Below are 16,978 nucleotides of genomic sequence, written 5' to 3' on the forward strand. Positions count from 1 at the left end.
TATGAACAAAACTGTATTTTAATGTAAAAATGATAGTAGTCCTAAAGTGGTTCATGTAAGTTTTGGATTTGGCATTTGTGGGGTTGATATTCAGGCCAGAGATCCAAGGTAGGGATGCTCCAAAGGGTTGTTGCTGGTGCAGATTTTAAATTCATGCTTAGGTGGGTAATTATGCCATATCTGCAAAACAAAAGAAGGACAGAATAATTGTTATCTCTGACTTACAACTTTTCGGATATTAAAATGAACAAACAGAAAACATAACATACAAACAGCTTTGTCTAAGATATTTTATGGACACTTACCTTGTAATGAAACATTTTACTGTGTGTTTAAGCATGAAAGTGTACAAATCTGGTTTCCCAACGTACCAATAAAACTGTATTCAGCATGAAACCCCTTTCTAGAGATGGAGGAGTCACTGACGAAGATAACTGTCATCTCATTTGTGGTGGACTTGACAGATGGATTTTGGTTATCACACAGCCTGGCCAGCAGATGATCGTTTTCCAGTGGGCCATCATACACACTGATGGAGTCAAAGGAACACTTTGGGTCCCAGTGACGGGACTCTACTCTGCAAGGGGACACACAAGTGAATAGGAGGATGGATTGTAAATGAATGACACAAAACTGACATTTGATTAGCATGATGGCAATGATAATGGTGTTGATGATGATAATGATGGTGATGATGATGTGTGTGTGTTTGTGTGTGTGTGTGTGTGTGTGTGTGTGTGTGTGTCTGTCTGTCTGTCTGTCTGTCTGTCTGTCTGTCTGTCTGTGTGTCTGTATGTGGGAGAGTGTGAGTGTGTGAATGTGTGTGCGTGTGCATGTGTGTGTATTTTTGTATGTGTGTGTGTGTGCACGGGCGCGTGCATGTGTGTGTCCATGGGTCCATTGCTGACTTACTCCATGAAGGGGAAGTTCAGTTCTATGGCCTTGTCCCCTGGGCTCTGGATGGTCCAGGTGCAGCGAGCGTTCTTCGGGTAGCCGGCTGCAGTGTAGTTGGGGCTGAAGAATTCACCCTTGGGCTCCACAAGCAGACCCCCACAATTTGTACCTGAGATTCAGAGTGTAAATGAAAACAGTGGCTGACAAAATATGGATGCTATATATACAGTAATGATTATAGAACAAAATACATTGTAAATATACTGTGGTGTATATAGTGTACGTATATTCACCTGTTGGGTCCTTCTTCGGAGCTGTACAGTAAAAGGTCACCAAAGATGAATGGGACACATAGGACGATACGATACGATACGATACGATGATACTTTATTGTCAGTTTGCACTGAAATTCAGACGAGCAGCAAAACATTGGATGTAATGAAGGTTTGTGTACTTGCAACAAAATACTGTATGTATCGCTACCACTGCATAGTGGCAATACAAAAAAACATACTTAGTATGTTCTGTCCAGCTCATGCACTCTTTCATATTTCATGTCACTCTGTCTGAATATTAACCCTTTGTCCTGCACATTCTCTTGTAGTACAATCCTACATAAGGTGCCTCTTACATACAGTACATGCAAACACACACAGCATAACAGTAACTCAACATAACAAATCTATTTTAACATGCAGTGAAGACGGTGTGGTGCTGAGATTATAAAAGACCTGTAATACTTTACCTATAGGTGGATATTCTGTCATGGGAGAAAGATGTCAGACCAGTTAGTGTCAAGCCTCTAAGCCTTCTAAGCCAAATATCTTTTTTCATGACAATGTACATGTATGTTGGAAATCTAAAGCGTACCTGATAAACTGGGAACATCTGTAAAGCAAAGCGACAGAGTATTAAAAAGACAGATATGGACGGGATTCTTCATCTATCCTTCCATTTGCTGATTTTCAGACAGCTTCCTAGTTTCACACATTAAGACTTAAAGCATGTATTGTTAATCAAAATGAACATGGTCAAGGTGAGATTTTAGTGAACTCATCTCAGTGAGCATAATGACACTTTTGAAATTCATTTATACCTCATTGTGAATTGTAAAACACAACAATTCCTGTTTAAAATAGTGTGGTAATGAAACAGAACCAAAATCGGGGACATTGGACAGTCTGTCTTCATTCCGGTTTTAATGGCTTTTAACCATTTTAACCATCACCTATCTGTTCAAAAACACTGTGTCAATACCAAGAATGCTGTATTTCGGCCATATTCAAACAGAAGTGACAAATAGCTGCTCAGCTATGGACACTTTATTGCCTTTGCAGTGCATACGTACCAATGAAGCTGTACTCTGCTTTGAAGCCAGTGAAGGTGCCACTAGAGTCACTGGAGAAGACTACAGTCAGCTCGTTCCTCGTGGAATTAAAGGTGCCAGTCTGTGTGCCACAGAGTCTGCCAAGCAGTCGTTTGTCAGAGGCGGGACCATCGTACACACTAACCGAGTCAAACCTGCAGTCTGGAAGCCAGTCAGCCTCGAGTCTAGAAACAGAAGGGGATAGGAACTTGCTTACACTGTAGCATAGTGATTATAACACTCCAGTCTTTTAAAACATTGTGTTATGCTACATGTGTTTTCTGCTTGTGTGTGTGTGTGTGTGTGTGTGTGTGTGTGTGTGTGTGTGTGTGTGTGTGTGTGTGTGTGTGTGTGTGTGTGTGTGTGTGTGTGTGTGTGTGTGTGTGCAGGGAAGCTGACATGGGGGGACAAATGGGCCAGTTGTCCCGGGCCCAGGGAGAGAGGGGGCCCCAGAATTGAATCAATCATCTGCATTGTATGTACTATTGAGAAGGGGGGCCATCCAGATGATTTTGTCCCGGGCCTGGCCGAAGCTATCAGCGGCTCTGTGTGTGTGTGTGTGTGTGCGTGTGCGTGTGCGTGCGTGCGTGCGTGTGCATGTGTGTGCGCGCATCTGTCTGTCTGTCTGTCTGTCTGCTTGTATGCCTGTCTGCCTGTCTGTCTGCCTGCATGTCTGTTCGCCTGTCTCTCTGTCTGTCTTGTGCCTGCACAAATTGTTTGGGGGATAGTCACCAGATATGCCATGCAATAATAAAACACCTTTCAGTATTCACCGAGAGGTCAGATTGAGGAGCAACGACTTCAATAGCAGATATTCAACATAAAATTTCCACTGGTACGTTTATGGTGTTTACACTTCATTTGTATAAAATTAACTCCAAGATCAATGATGTGCCTACCTCAAGGTAGGAATTGTCAGGGCGATTATGCTGTTCCCTGTGCTCTTGATGGACCAGGTGCATTTGGCTTTATTGGGATAATACTTTGGGTAGTTGGGACTGAAGAAATTGCCTTCAGTTTCAGCCAACTCGCCACCACACTTGATATCTGCGGATGTCAATACAGTGTTCACCAGAAATGCAAAAAAAAAAAATAGACAGCATTTCTATTTGTTACATTTCTATTGTGAGTGTATTTTAATTTAAATACATATTGTATTTTAATTTACCTATGGGATCTATGTCTTCCGTCACCGATTCTGTCAACGAATAGACACAAACAGATTAAAGGTTGATCTTTTCACAGTATTATTATGGTTTTACATATGAAGAGTTCAGATGCAAAACCCCCTAAGTGCCTTTTCAGAAAATAATCTTAATTCATTTTTATTTAATACAAAGCTATCAAAATTGCATATTTTTTATTTTATTTATGTAATATAACTATTTATATGTATTATCAAGTACATGATTGTAAACCAAACCAGCAACAGGGTTCTTTAAAAATATAGAAGTGCAGGTCTTCAGAAATGGAGTTAGGGGGTTTTGCATCTGAACTCTTCATATACTGTTAGTGACTACTTCACATTTATTTACTACCTCCTTTTTATTTTAAACTTAGCTATGAAACTGTATTATCTGTATTATGTGATTATCATATGACCAAATATTTTGTAAATGTACTTTACCCGTTGGGGCCTCAGTAGGAACTGTAAAACCAAAAAGTTGCAAAAAAGATGGGTTTAAATTTTTGGTTTAAAGGAGAATTCTGGCCAATTTTAACATTCTGGAAGTATGTGGTTATATTCAACAAGTTATGAAACATCAGCAGACCAACCATACAAAAGTAACTTTTAGGATGTTCATGGAAATATGTTAAGATGTTGAAAACAATACGTATGTAAATTAACCCATGTCCCAGTTTTTGGTCAGGATTTCGGAAATGGGGTGATTCAAAAAATGATAGGCTACTGTCGGGTAGGCAACTGTCAAGTGTAGAGTGAGCCATACATCTACATGTTGAATTTGGCCAGCATTTCCGGAGGTTTGTGTGCTATCAATGCAATATTTATTGCTACCACCAAGTGGCAGCAATGTAATGCAAAACAATGCCTTGTATGTTCCTCCCAAATAATCAGGGCCTACATCTGCAATGCATCCACACCTACCATCTCTGTATGAGCTCTAGCATACATACAAAACACACACACACACACTTTAATAACTCAATTTTACAATGTAGGTATAAATACATACAAACGCTTGAGGTGTAGTGTTAATCAAAACTCCTATTTACCTATAGCTGGATATTCTGTGATGGGAAGAGAGAGAGATGTAGGTTACTTATCACAACCTTTTGAGCCTATTATCAATTTGTGTTTGTGTAACTCTTAATGAAACTATATTGGAGATGTGACAAAACGTACCTGATAAACTGGGAACATCTGTAAGGTAAAAGAACAGACCACACATGACACATGAACTGAATTTCTTTCATAATGAATTTCTACACTTTGTTAAAAAGCTCCATATGCTTTCATACAACTTACTTCTGTTAATGACCATTATCCAGGTCAAGGGCATATATTAAAATGTAAAAAAATAAATTCAAATTTTAATCTGTGTGGTATTTAAAACACTGACAGAATTATAATTATACATAAGTATGTATTCGATACACAGTGACAGCCAGCTGTACATTTCAAAGATTCAAGAACTAAATGATTCGAGGATTTAATGATTAACATCAAGGAGGGGTTAGTTATCCCTAATGGGGGTCAATTGGCCCCGTCCCAGGGAGAAAGGGGGCCCAAAATTGGGTCCTCATTACATTATACTGTATGTATTGACTTAATTGATTTTGTCCCGGGCCTGGCCAAAGCTGTCAACAGCCCTGACTTCAGTCATAGTTCACCAGAAGTCACAGATGGACATCTGTATTTTATCTGGAGTGTAACTTGACGGACAACATATCTAAAACGCAAAACTTTTGGCAAACGTTTGACGACCTTTATCATTATTTCTTTTCAGTTTAAAGTTTTTGGTCAAGCACCTGCATTCAGGAGATGTATGCACATTCTCTCTCTCTCTCTCTCTCTCTCTCTCTCTCTCTCTCTCTCTCTCTCTCTCTCTCTCTCTCTCTCTCTCTCTCTCTCTCTCTCTCTCTCTCTCTCTCTCTCTCTCTCTCTCTCTCTCTCTCTCTCTCTCTCTCTCTCTCTCTCTCTTGTACAGTGTACATACCAATGAAGCTGTACTCTGCTGTGAAGCCCTTCTGAGTGGTACTGGAGTCAGAGGAGAAGACTACAGTCAGCTCGTTCCTCGTAGATTTATAGTTGCCAGTCTGTGTGCCACAGAGTCTGCCGAGCAGTCGCTTGTCAGAGGCGGGACCATCGTACACACTAACCGAGTCAAACCTGCACTGAGCAGGGAGCCAGTCAGCCTCAAGTCTGCGAACAGGAGGGAAGAGGAATCGGTAATTTATTGTGGCTAATGTGTTTTAGGTAGTTAGTTAGGCTATATTATGCCATTTATATGCTATTTATATGTTGCATCATCATCTCAAAGGGGAAAGTTGCCCCAGGCCCAGGGAGAGAGGGGGCCCAGAATTGGGTCATCATTACATTGAATGTATTGGGCTGGGGGGCCCTTTAAGACAACTTTGTCCCGGGTCCGACCAAAGCTTTCAGCGGCTCTGTCCACAGCCATTTGAGAAATCAACTTGCATATCAGCTTGGACAGGCTAAACTGGGGAAAGTTGCCCCAGGCCCAGGGAGAGAGGGGGCCCAGAATTGGATCCTCATTACATTGTATGTAATGGGCTAGGGCGCCCTTTCAGATGACTTTGTCCTGTGCCCGGTCAAAGCTGTCAGCGGCCCTGTCCACAGTCATTTGAAAAATCAACTTGCATTTCAGCTTAGACTGACTAAACTGCTCTCGTGAGCTTTAAGGTCTTGATAGCCAGGCTAAATGGGTATACCAGTCACAATGAAAAGTCGTGAGTCATACAAACTATTTTTAAACACACACAGAAAAGTCAGGCACAGGAACTCCACTCGGCTGACCATGTGGTGGCAGCCTGTGGTGGTTGTCTTGTCCGTCATGCAGAGGAAATGCACACTGACCTTATGGCCCACCTATAGACTGCTGTAGGGGCCTACCAGGGTAGCCAGACTGCGCCCTCCTAGTGACGCAACACCTTCGGCGGCGAATCTCGATTGCAAGTCTATGATAATCAGGCAACTACCAGGGTACCATAGCAATTACTTCAGTTGCTGACATTCAACATGACACTTACATCACTGGTATTACATCTTATAGTGCAGGGCTATTCAAATGGCGGCCCTGGGGACAGATGCGGCCCTTGGATGGCAAAGTTCTGGCCCCCCACAAGCCCCTTGAAATACAGAATCGTTTTTTGGACTTTAGAGATAAAAGTATGGGTTCCTTTATTGTGCTGAAACGGGACACGGGACGTTAAAATGCAGGAAATGACATCTAAGCAATGCAAAACTTTCGGGGGTAAGACCCCCAGACCCTCCACTTCATTGAAGTCTCCCATATCTTTTTCATTGACAGTCGGCAACCATAATACATACGTATAGTTCGGCCCCTTAACTGGGAGGAATTTGGAAAACTGGCCCTCGTGGACATTTAATTGAATACCCCTGCTATAGTGTATATAACAATTGAAAACAATTGAGCTTCAAGATCAATGATGTGCTTACCTCAAGGTAGGAATTGTCAGGGCGATGATGCGGTTCCCTGTGCTCCTGATGGACCAGGTGCAATTGGCACTGTTGGGGTACCGTTTTGGGTAGTTGGGACTGGAGAATTTACCTTCGGCTTCAGTCAAATCACCACCACACTCGATATCTGCAGATGTTGAAGTGGACATGAAAAGCTAGATGTGGCTTTCTTGGTTGGTGATATTGACTCTTAGTCTATCAATCTGAATAGGCTGAATCATGTCTATGACACTGGTTTAATAATAACAAGTTTGAGAGTGACAATTTTTGCAACTTTAAACTGACAGTATTTAAATATGAAATGGCGACAGTGCTATCAGCACACTCTATTTTATCTTACCTGTGGGCTCTACACCTGGTGTCACTTTATCTGGCAAAGAGGAGATACAGAGAGATTGAACACTGAGAATTGTATCACAATATCACAGTGGTTCTAAACGCAGCTTAGGGAGGAGACGGGGAATGAAATGTTTCTTACCTACAACTGGATATTCTTCTCAGGGGATGAAAAAAAGAACAAATATTTAATAACAAACTAAAGATGTAGTATGCAGTGATTTGTGGCCATTATTAGTCAAGAAAACAATTTACCTGACAGAGACGGAACATCTGTAAAACAAACAAAAACAAAAAAAAGAAACTGAAATGTCATAAAGGCAAGAATTTTGTATCTATATTAAATCATCAATGAATTTCAAAGAGGAACGGGAGAAAGTGCAATATGGGTCACATTTACGTAAAATGTGCCGTCAGTAGCATTATGAGGCTACTTAAACGCAAATTGAATGTCTGGAGATGGTTTGAACTATTTCCTGACAAAATAGAACTAAAAGGAATCAACAACTTGGTCTGAGTAAACATAGACTACTGTACATACCTACATAATTGACTAAAACAGCTTCAATTTGAACTCTCTTCTCATATGAAATTTACCTGTAAAGCTCCATTTGGCATGGAAGCCTTTCTCTGGAAAGGTGGCGTCACTGCTAAAGTGCACGGTCAGCTCATTTCGGGTGGAGTTGAAGGAGCGTGGTTCATCACCACAGACCTTCGCAAGCAGTCGGTTGTCTGACATGGATCCATCGTACACACTGATGGAATCAAATGTACAGTCCGCATCCCAGTTCTTGTGCTCCACCCTGAAACACACAATGCAAGTGTGAGAGTGAAACTTTTTCTCTCATGGTGTCTCATTTGCCTCTGCACCCAGCTCTAGTGCTGCCCTGGCCTGTATACCCGTACTCCTGAATTGTATGCTATTGATTATGTCCTTGTTTGTTTATAAATCAGTTTGGATTTTTAAAAAAGAATTTGCGAATTTCAATGTGGTGTGATTTACTGTGAAAGACATGGCATGTGGGCATAGCGGAACAAACATACTGTACAGTACACAGGTTCATTGGTCTGCTTTCCTTTATCACATTACAGCAAAGATCTGTTAATCATCTGTTAATCACTCTAAATTATACATGTGTACGTGTGTGTGTGTGTTTGTGTGTGTGTGCAAGTGTGTGTGTGTGTGTGTGTGTGTGTGTGTGTGTGTGTGTGTGTGTGTGTGTGTGTGTGTGTGTGTGTGTGTGTGTGTGTGTGTGTGTGTGTGTGTGTGTGTGTGTGTGTGTGTGTGTGTGTGTGTCTGTGTGTCTGTGTGTCTGTGTGTGCCGACTTACTCCATGAAGGGGAAGGTGAGCTCTATGATCCGGTTCCCTGTGCTCTGGATGGTCCAGGTGCAGTTGGCATGGTTGGGGTAGGGAGCAGGGTAGTCAGGGCTGAAGAACTCCCCTTCCGACTCAGTAAACACGCCACCGCACTGCAATGGTTCACCTAATCAAAATATACATTAACCCCTCTTTGTAATTGCACTTGTTGTTCTGTATATCTCCTGTGCACTTTGTATTTGCTTGTGATGTTGGCTTGATTATGTCCTCTTCTGAAAGTCGCTTTGGTTATAAAGCGTCTGCCAAATGCAATGTAATAATGTAATACATTTTTAAAAACAGTGAACACACAAGATGTAACACAGGCCTACATTCGCAATAGAGGGTGATGCCAGTGCACAGATAAGTGACAGGCAAGTTTAAAGGAGCTTAAATCTTAGGTTTAGTGTAACCAAACAGGGCACTATCGCTTTGCAGTGTCAGTAAAATATAACAAAATGGTTATTCTGTTATCATCTGAGTTACTTTTTTTAAATACTTAATTAATCTATAGACTACTGAACATGCCGTGAAAATAAAGGCTTATCACATAAACACAAGATTTTGCTTAGATTTTAACTTTTTGTGGTAAAGTCTCAACACGTGTGCCTGCCTGATATTCAATAGCACCAATAGTCAATCCGGAAAGTATTCACAGCGCTTCACTTTTTTCACATTTTATTATCTTACAGCCTTATTCCAAATGCTACAAATGAATCTCTGTTGTCAAAATCCTGCACAAATTATTCCATTATGACTCTGTGAAAAGCAAATTGTCTTGACAGTTTCGAAAATTTCTAAAAAAATAAAAAACAAAGAAATCATATTTACAAAAGTATTCACAGCCTTTGCTTAATACTTTGTAGAACCACCTTTGGCAGCAACTACATTCATTTTTTCATTTCGAAATGAAAAGGGATTAAAAGGGAGGTCATCTGTGTGTGTTTCAACCTTTCAGTACATTGAAATTGTACATTTTGAGTCTGCACCTGGCTAAAATAGATGGGTGAGTTCTGAATGAAATCCCATGGAGAGTATCATGATCTGCTTCTGTAGTCACAGTGCATGTTGACATGCATGCTTCTTTAGGTGTAATTCAGATTTCCAATGTTGACGGCATTCATACATCCCCAAACGATGTCAGTCCCACTACCGTGCTTGACTAGCCAGATGATGCACTTATTTGGTAAAATTCACTTGTTTACCACCACACATGCTTAACACCATCTAAAGCAAATTTGTTTATCTTGGTCTCATCAAACCACACAACATGTTTCCAATGATCCATATCCTTGGTCTGTTCATCTCTCTTGAGACCAAGATAAACAAATTTGCTTTAGATGGCGTCAAGCATGCATGGTGGTAAACAAGTGAGTTTTACACAAAAGCATTGGCAAGCATGGTTGTGGGACTGACATGGTTTGGTGATGTATGGATGCCGTCAACATTGGAAATCTGAATTACACCTAAAGAAGCATGCATGTCAGCATGCACTGTGACTACAGAAGGAGATCATGATACTCTCCATAGGATTTCATTCAAAACTCACACCCATCTATTTTAGCCAGGTGCAGACTCAAAATATACAATTTCAATGTACTGAAAGGTTGAAACACACACAGATGACCTCCCTTTTAATCCCTTTTCATTTCGAAATGAAAAAATGAATGTAATTGCTGCCAAAGGTGGTTCTACAAAGTATTAAGCAAAGGCTGTGAATACTTTTGTAAATATGAATTCTTTGTTTTTTATTTTTTAGAAATGTTCAAAACTGTCAAGACAACTTGTTTTTCACATGGTCATAATGGAATAATTCGTGCAGGATTTTGACAACAGAGATTCATTTGTAGCATTTGGAATAAGGCTGTAAGATAATAAAATGTGAAAAAAGTGAAGTGCTGTGAATATTTTCCGGATTGACTGGTATAACTAATATGGAACATATTTGAGAGAGAGTGAAGCGATACTGTACCATGAGTGATGGTTACTCCCAGGAGAGAGAACAGAATGAAACTTGCTGTTCTGATGCCCATGGCTACTGTAGCTCCAGTCTATTGGTCAGCTGTGACTGCAGATTAATGTGGTTGGCTGTAACAGCTGCTGGTCAGATTTATACCAGTCAGCTGGACATGATTGTGAAATATCTGACAAAACTCACTTGGCACTGAATTAACTAAACAATGGCTGTGAACAGGCTGACTAATCGGAGAAGTATACATGTGAGTGATTCTACGATTCGTCTGCGCTTTTAAGTCCATGGATTTTATTTGCCAATTCCACTAACTATTAACTGCATCCAATGATGTTTTGGACATTAGCACACATTTATCTTTCATATAATACAGAAAGTGTAGACATGGCATTATTTCCCTCAGCAAGAATGAATATTTAATACTGGTTTTGGGCGTTTTCATGCCGTCCTGTTTTCCAAATGTCAGATTCAGTCTTCATATTAGCATGTAAAGAAACTTGTTTTGCCCAAGACGATTGCAATGTTGATTCACTGTAATCATCACAATATGACAAAACTGTCAGAAAGACCACTGTCCTTTCCATTATACATGAAATTTGCCATTTTGTGTGTGTCCATGAAAACTGTTAACCATGTCACGGTCTGAAACCCCCTCCATAAATCAGTAATGGTTTGGTCTTAGGCCTTACAAATAACATCACGTGATGTCATAACCTCTTTGGCAAGATATGGGAAGACTTTTTGTTAAGTTTTGAGCTCCATCCTTCCATAATTTAATCCATTCTTTTTCATGTTCTCATAGCGGGAAAATTGCCTGTCAACTGTGTTATCAACATATTCATAAGAATCTGAATTAGAAATCACATGTAGAAAAACACAGATAAAGCATACAAATACATGAATTGATTAAGGTGTTGTGGTGGAACTTCTGAGGTCCTCAGTTGGCACAACACCATAAAAATGGCTGAAATGTAAGGCCGTGTTACCGTCAATGGTGTAACAATTAGCTATGACAGTTGAGGAGGAGTATGTTTTTGCCAATTTATCTCCATATTGACAGACAAACAAACAAAATAATTTGTGTTCTAGGGAGATGGGTTTGTTTGCTCTGTTCTTTCTCCTAAAAAAATGACGACTTGTTCCCCTGCACTGTTGACCGTAACACAGTTAAGTAACACGGTTGACTGTTTTGAAAGTGTTTTTGTGCTATTGATCCCTTAAGTGGTGGAAAAATCCTATGAACAGACACTAGGGATTATCTCTGGAGAAGGAAGTCTTGAGTAAGGAGGGTGACTAAATTCAAATCAGACATTATGGGATTTATAATGAAAAATGTGTCAGTCTGTATCACAGTGAATCATAAAATCCTACTTATGAAGCTCAACAATCACATTTTCTATATCAGCAAAGATTAATGATAACATTATTGCTAAGGGACATAAGCACTTTCAAATGTATGTTGTTTCAACTCTGTAGTATTTTTATATATGTTTGAAATGACATAGTATTTGTCCATAACACTGTTGACAAAATAATCAAGCAAATGTTCGCTTTCATTAGAGTATTTATGAAATGATTTAAGATTAAGCTTGGCAATTTGATTGTTTGGAAACTCAAATATATACACTATGTAAACATCTAAGTCATTAAGTTGAAAATAAATACTGATAATTGACATTTTGCTTTTGCCAAAAGCGTTGGCGAATCGTAGAATCACTCATGTAACTGTCTGGCGGATGACAAAGACGTGAATGAGATTTTGGAATGCCCAGGCACTTTGGATTTGATCAAGGTTCAGTCTACAGTCGCTCTGTGCCAAGCAGTAGTGCCAAAAATGAGCAGGCGGGAGTGAGGGTAGTGTCCAAGTCAAAGAGACCATGTGTTTTTTTGTTTGTTGGAGAGATGACAGTAGGTCTGTTCAGTGACCCAGTCATTTTTGTATAACCAATTTTAGTCTAATGACTCATATATGTTGTTTGACGTTTGGTGCCTGGAGAGACATATGCGCTGCATTCAGCCTCTTGAACACATTCTAATGCAAGATGATGATCTTTGGGTTTAAAATGCAACTTATTTCATGTTCTTATGTGCATCAGAGACTGAGATATTTAGGTTTTGATTAGCTGAGGGCAACTTTTCTTAAAAAGGGCTTAGGCATTCAGCAGGCGTTTTTTAGATGCGTCTCACGCATCTCTATAAGAGGCTTTGTCCGTCCGTTGGTCCGTCCTTTGGTCCGTCCTTTGGTCCGTCCTTTGGTCCGTCCGTTGGTCCGTCCCTCCGTGATGCGTTTCTGAATTGTGATTCCCTCTTGTGTCCATACGGCGGCAGAGCTGAGTAAAAAAGGTTGAGAACCACTGGCATAGACGGACGCATCTGCTGTCCGCCTGTCGGACTTGTTGCAGGTGCTTTAGGCGTCAATGGGTTAATCAAGTCCAAAACTCGCAAAACAACATGCTACCTGGTATGTTGGGCTCCTCCATGAAGGATTGAGGATGAGAGGGTTCAGTTTGTCCTTCAATCAATCAATCAATCAATCAATCAATCAATCAATCAATCAATCAATCAATCAATCAATCAATCAATCAATCAACCAGTCAATTAACCAAAATGTATTGATATAGCAGCACAACATCACATCTGTGAAAGTGGACTCAAAATGCTTCGGATTTACACACACAGACATACACACACACACACACACACACACACACACACACACACACACACACACACACACACACACACACACACACACACACACACACACACACACACACACACACACACACACACACACACACACACACACACACACACGGGTGGGAGACGTGACGCCTTGTTTTTTCGTAACATTGGTTAAAAACCTACAAACTGATATTTTTCCTCTTAAAAACAAATGTCAATAAAGAAGATGTGGTACATTGTGTTTCATATTATTCTTAGATGAGAAAAAAACATTTTTGTTAAGATTTATGTAAAGGTTTACTATATGTCAAAGATCCTGCGGTGTGACTGTAACAGTAATGAAACCTGGAATATAATATATAGGCCTATATAAATTAACCAACAACATTTTGAATAATGTATGAAGCATTTGGCATGATTGCATAAATATTAACTTTATATTAAGATATGTGAATGTGAAAAAACTCAAGACAGTAATATTAACTACAAGTTCAATTTCGTAACACAAATTGCGCCCAGTGGGGTGATGTTAGGTTTAAGCAACCAACATTTATCTCTAACAACCTGTACAGAAGAGACACAGAGACTTTGAGTTTACATTTAAAACTTGCAAGGAGGGTGAGCAGGAGACTGCTTTCAGTTACAATGTCCTAGCTCACTCTGAAAACAGTCTCCTTTCTCCTTACATTTTATTGAAGGATAGCCCTAGTTACAATTGTGGTTTCAACTGGTCTAAGGGGAGGGGTAATTAGCTAAGCCAGTTGAAACCAGTTTACACAGTAGCATATTTCTTAGCAGAATATCTTGTTATTTAGTTGAAACAGACTGAATGTGACCTTGTCTTTCTCTTCTCCCTAATCGGAGAGCGTTTGCTACAGTTGAAGAACATCCTGCTCTCTCTCTCTCTCTCTCTCTGGCCTGCAGGCACAGAGGAAAAACAATGACACATTCATAATATACGTACACATATATGCCCTGACTTAAAGCCTGGGCCAAGAGTTAGTCAAAGTGGATAACTTATGTACATTACTCCAACAGGTGACATGTATCACCCCACTACCTCACAGACCTCCTTCACCCCTATGACCCCTCAAGATCCCTGCGGTCCTCTTCCAAGGGCCAGCTGATCGTCCCTCGTACCAGGCTCAAGGCCACCAGTGACAGAGCCTTCCATGTTGCTGCTCCTATTCTTTGGATCAATCTGCCCGACCACATCCAGAATGCCCCTTCACTGGCCATGTTTAAGCAACACCTTAAGACACTCTTCCTGGAGGCTTATGGCTGCTAGTTCCACAAGCACTTTCACTTACATGCATTCATACACACGCTCACACACTGACGCGCGCACACACTCACACTTTCCTACACACCACTCGGTGAAGCGACCTTGGGTGTTTTGAAAGGCGCTATATAAAACTAAAGTATTATTATTATGTATGTCAATGTCTGTGAATGGGCAGCTGCAAGGCCAACTACAAGGGTCTTAAAGACTGGCTCCTAACCAGTCAGTACCTCAGTTATTTGAGAGTGCTGTGGAAGTTTAAGGTGACTATTAACCTCTTAATATGTCTTCATATTGTAATGTTTCTGTCACGCAATGCTTAGGTTCATTTTATGGTGTCCTGTGGTGTGACTGCTCTTATAGAAGGAAAAAAGGTTTTTTTTTTATAAATGAAAACACATATTAAGATTAAACACAATATCATTATCAAGTTAGCATGAGCTCAGATGTCAGTCATGTATACAAAAGGAATAAAATGGCCATAATGCAGTGAATTTCCTGTGGTGTAACTTCATTTTCCTGCGGTGTGACATGCCTATGCAATGTGTTGATGCAGGACACATTTTCCCAAAAATGGCAAAAATAAGGCGAAATTCCACGGATTTATTTTTTTCTTTTTTTTTTCTTTTTTTTCTATCATTTTTTTCAGGAATTGGAAAAACTTTTTTTTTTCTTTTTTTTGCGTTACGCCCTTAAACGTCAACCACCCACACACATTGTGAAGGCTGCCATGCAAGGTGCCAGTTTCAGGGATTCTGTGAGATTACTAAATACTACAACGTTGATATGATTACTGTATTATGTATCATTAATTTCACATATATGACAACTATGTTGTATTGAGTCCCTCAGAAGGTTTCCCAATCTTTTGAAACCATCCCAGAACAGAGCAGGGCTGATATTCAGTAATAGACCATGCCAGCTGACACTTAACCTCTCTGGATAGGCTGTGGAAGTAGTCCAAACCAGCTGTTTACTTTGAATGGACAATGCACTTACGGGAAACACTCTGTGTCATGGATGACTTACACTGTGGCAATATCCAGTATTGCATCACACTGCAGAAATGATCGATGCCACAGGATAACAGGATGACACAAGTGGATGATACGATTGATACCAGCGCTAGATTCCCCATCCCCCAATGCCATCATGCCACTGGTCGTCTGACTGAAGCTGTGGGCAGCCGTGCTGAAAAATTGTCAAAAGACGATAAAAGTGTGAAACTATCAGTGTTACCGCCGGACAACATAAACTATCATTTAGTGTAGCCTATATGTGTAGGCAGGTGAAGGAATTTTCAGTTTGACCTTGAAGGTGAATTAAAGGCATCCTGAGGTCATCAACATGGGAGCCAAAATCTTGAAAAAAAATATTTTCAGATCTAAATGTGATGATGGAAATGATCAGTAAGAATAAATGTATTTTCAGGCATGGTCCAGTCATTTACTAAAACAAACGAACAACAAGAAAAAAGATCTTTGTAAGATACATCATTTGCCCTCGATGCGATGTGTTGCCATGTCACCTTGGATTGGAAAATTACTTTCTACAATGAAGAGGCTTTTTGAGTTTCTGGACTGCCAGTTTTATTGATCTTCATCTGTGACTATTCGTTGCCAAAATAAATGCCACCACTCTGATCTGCATTTGGGTCTCCGTCTGAATCTTACATGTAGCCTACACCACCCACACTTTTCCCTTCAAAGCCTTTGCTCTACATTCACAATTATAAGAGTGTGCAGAGTTACAGGTGCAACTTTGGATAGACACAAGATATGTGAAACCTCCCATAGGTCTTGGCAGTTCGTTACAACATGAAAGAAAACTCTCCTCTCTCACTCAACTGCTTCTCATCTCAGAATGAAAAGGAGGTTAATCTTCTCACACGGCAAAAAGTTAATATCGTCCCTCTGGTCCGTCTTTCACATACCCAGAGTCACATTAATCCCTTAAGGTACACGCACTGTTATAAATTAGCTGTACCAAAATGACAACGACCAAGTAATGTAGCCTACTAAAGGCCCTGCACTGTCATAGTGGTGTAGTACTATGTTAAGTTTTTGTCAGTGACTATTGCAGCATTCCAGTGGTGGAATAGAGTGTTAAAACCCTACTCCTCTCTGTGAAATGCCCTCCCTGACACCATGTGGGTATGCACAATCGTTATCATTAATAATAATAATAGCCTAATAATAATAATAATAATAATAATAATAATAATAATAATAATAATAATAAATAACAATAATATGCACATTAACCCATCATCATTATTGTTATTATTGTTGTTATGTGATAGCTAGTGCCATCAATGGCACATTGCAATAATAGAACAATGCAGCAGGTGGCAGCAACTTGTCAGGATGTTGGCTGACGTCAAACTCCTCCAAGCAAGGAA

General features: G+C 40.1%; 1 protein-coding gene across 1 annotated transcript; it reads right to left on the reverse strand.

Moving 5' to 3' along the window:
* LOC134468376 (deleted in malignant brain tumors 1 protein-like) lies at window positions 1-10,844 on the reverse strand. The gene is made up of 20 exons (XM_063222301.1): window positions 10,611-10,844; window positions 8,612-8,765; window positions 7,878-8,083; window positions 7,536-7,553; window positions 7,423-7,437; window positions 7,285-7,314; window positions 6,924-7,071; window positions 5,440-5,645; window positions 4,626-4,643; window positions 4,496-4,510; window positions 3,888-3,908; window positions 3,429-3,458; window positions 3,160-3,307; window positions 2,243-2,445; window positions 1,765-1,782; window positions 1,640-1,654; window positions 1,188-1,208; window positions 913-1,063; window positions 372-577; window positions 1-180 (listed from the first exon to the last, which is right to left on the reverse strand). Exons 1-20 carry the CDS (start codon window positions 10,669-10,671, stop codon window positions 170-172), a joined length of 1,695 nt encoding a protein of 564 aa, XP_063078371.1. The 5' UTR covers window positions 10,672-10,844; the 3' UTR covers window positions 1-169.
* Between the last annotated feature and the right edge of the window lie 6,134 nt (window positions 10,845-16,978).

This window comes from Engraulis encrasicolus, chromosome 2 (assembly GCF_034702125.1).
Source record: "Engraulis encrasicolus isolate BLACKSEA-1 chromosome 2, IST_EnEncr_1.0, whole genome shotgun sequence".
Taxonomy (NCBI): Eukaryota; Metazoa; Chordata; class Actinopteri; order Clupeiformes; family Engraulidae; genus Engraulis; species Engraulis encrasicolus.

Bases quoted from the DNA above. Each gene is read 5' to 3' on its own strand.
- LOC134468376 (XM_063222301.1), bottom strand. From the start codon at position 10,671: ATGGGCATCAGAACAGCAAGTTTCATTCTGTTCTCTCTCCTGGGAGTA. The intron at 8,766-10,610 runs GTACAGTATCGC...TATTTTGATTAG, and splicing joins GGGAGTAACCATCACTCATG to GTGAACCATTGCAGTGCGGT. The intron at 1,064-1,187 runs GTGAATATACGT...TCTGAATCTCAG, and splicing joins TCCGAAGAAGGACCCAACAG to GTACAAATTGTGGGGGTCTG.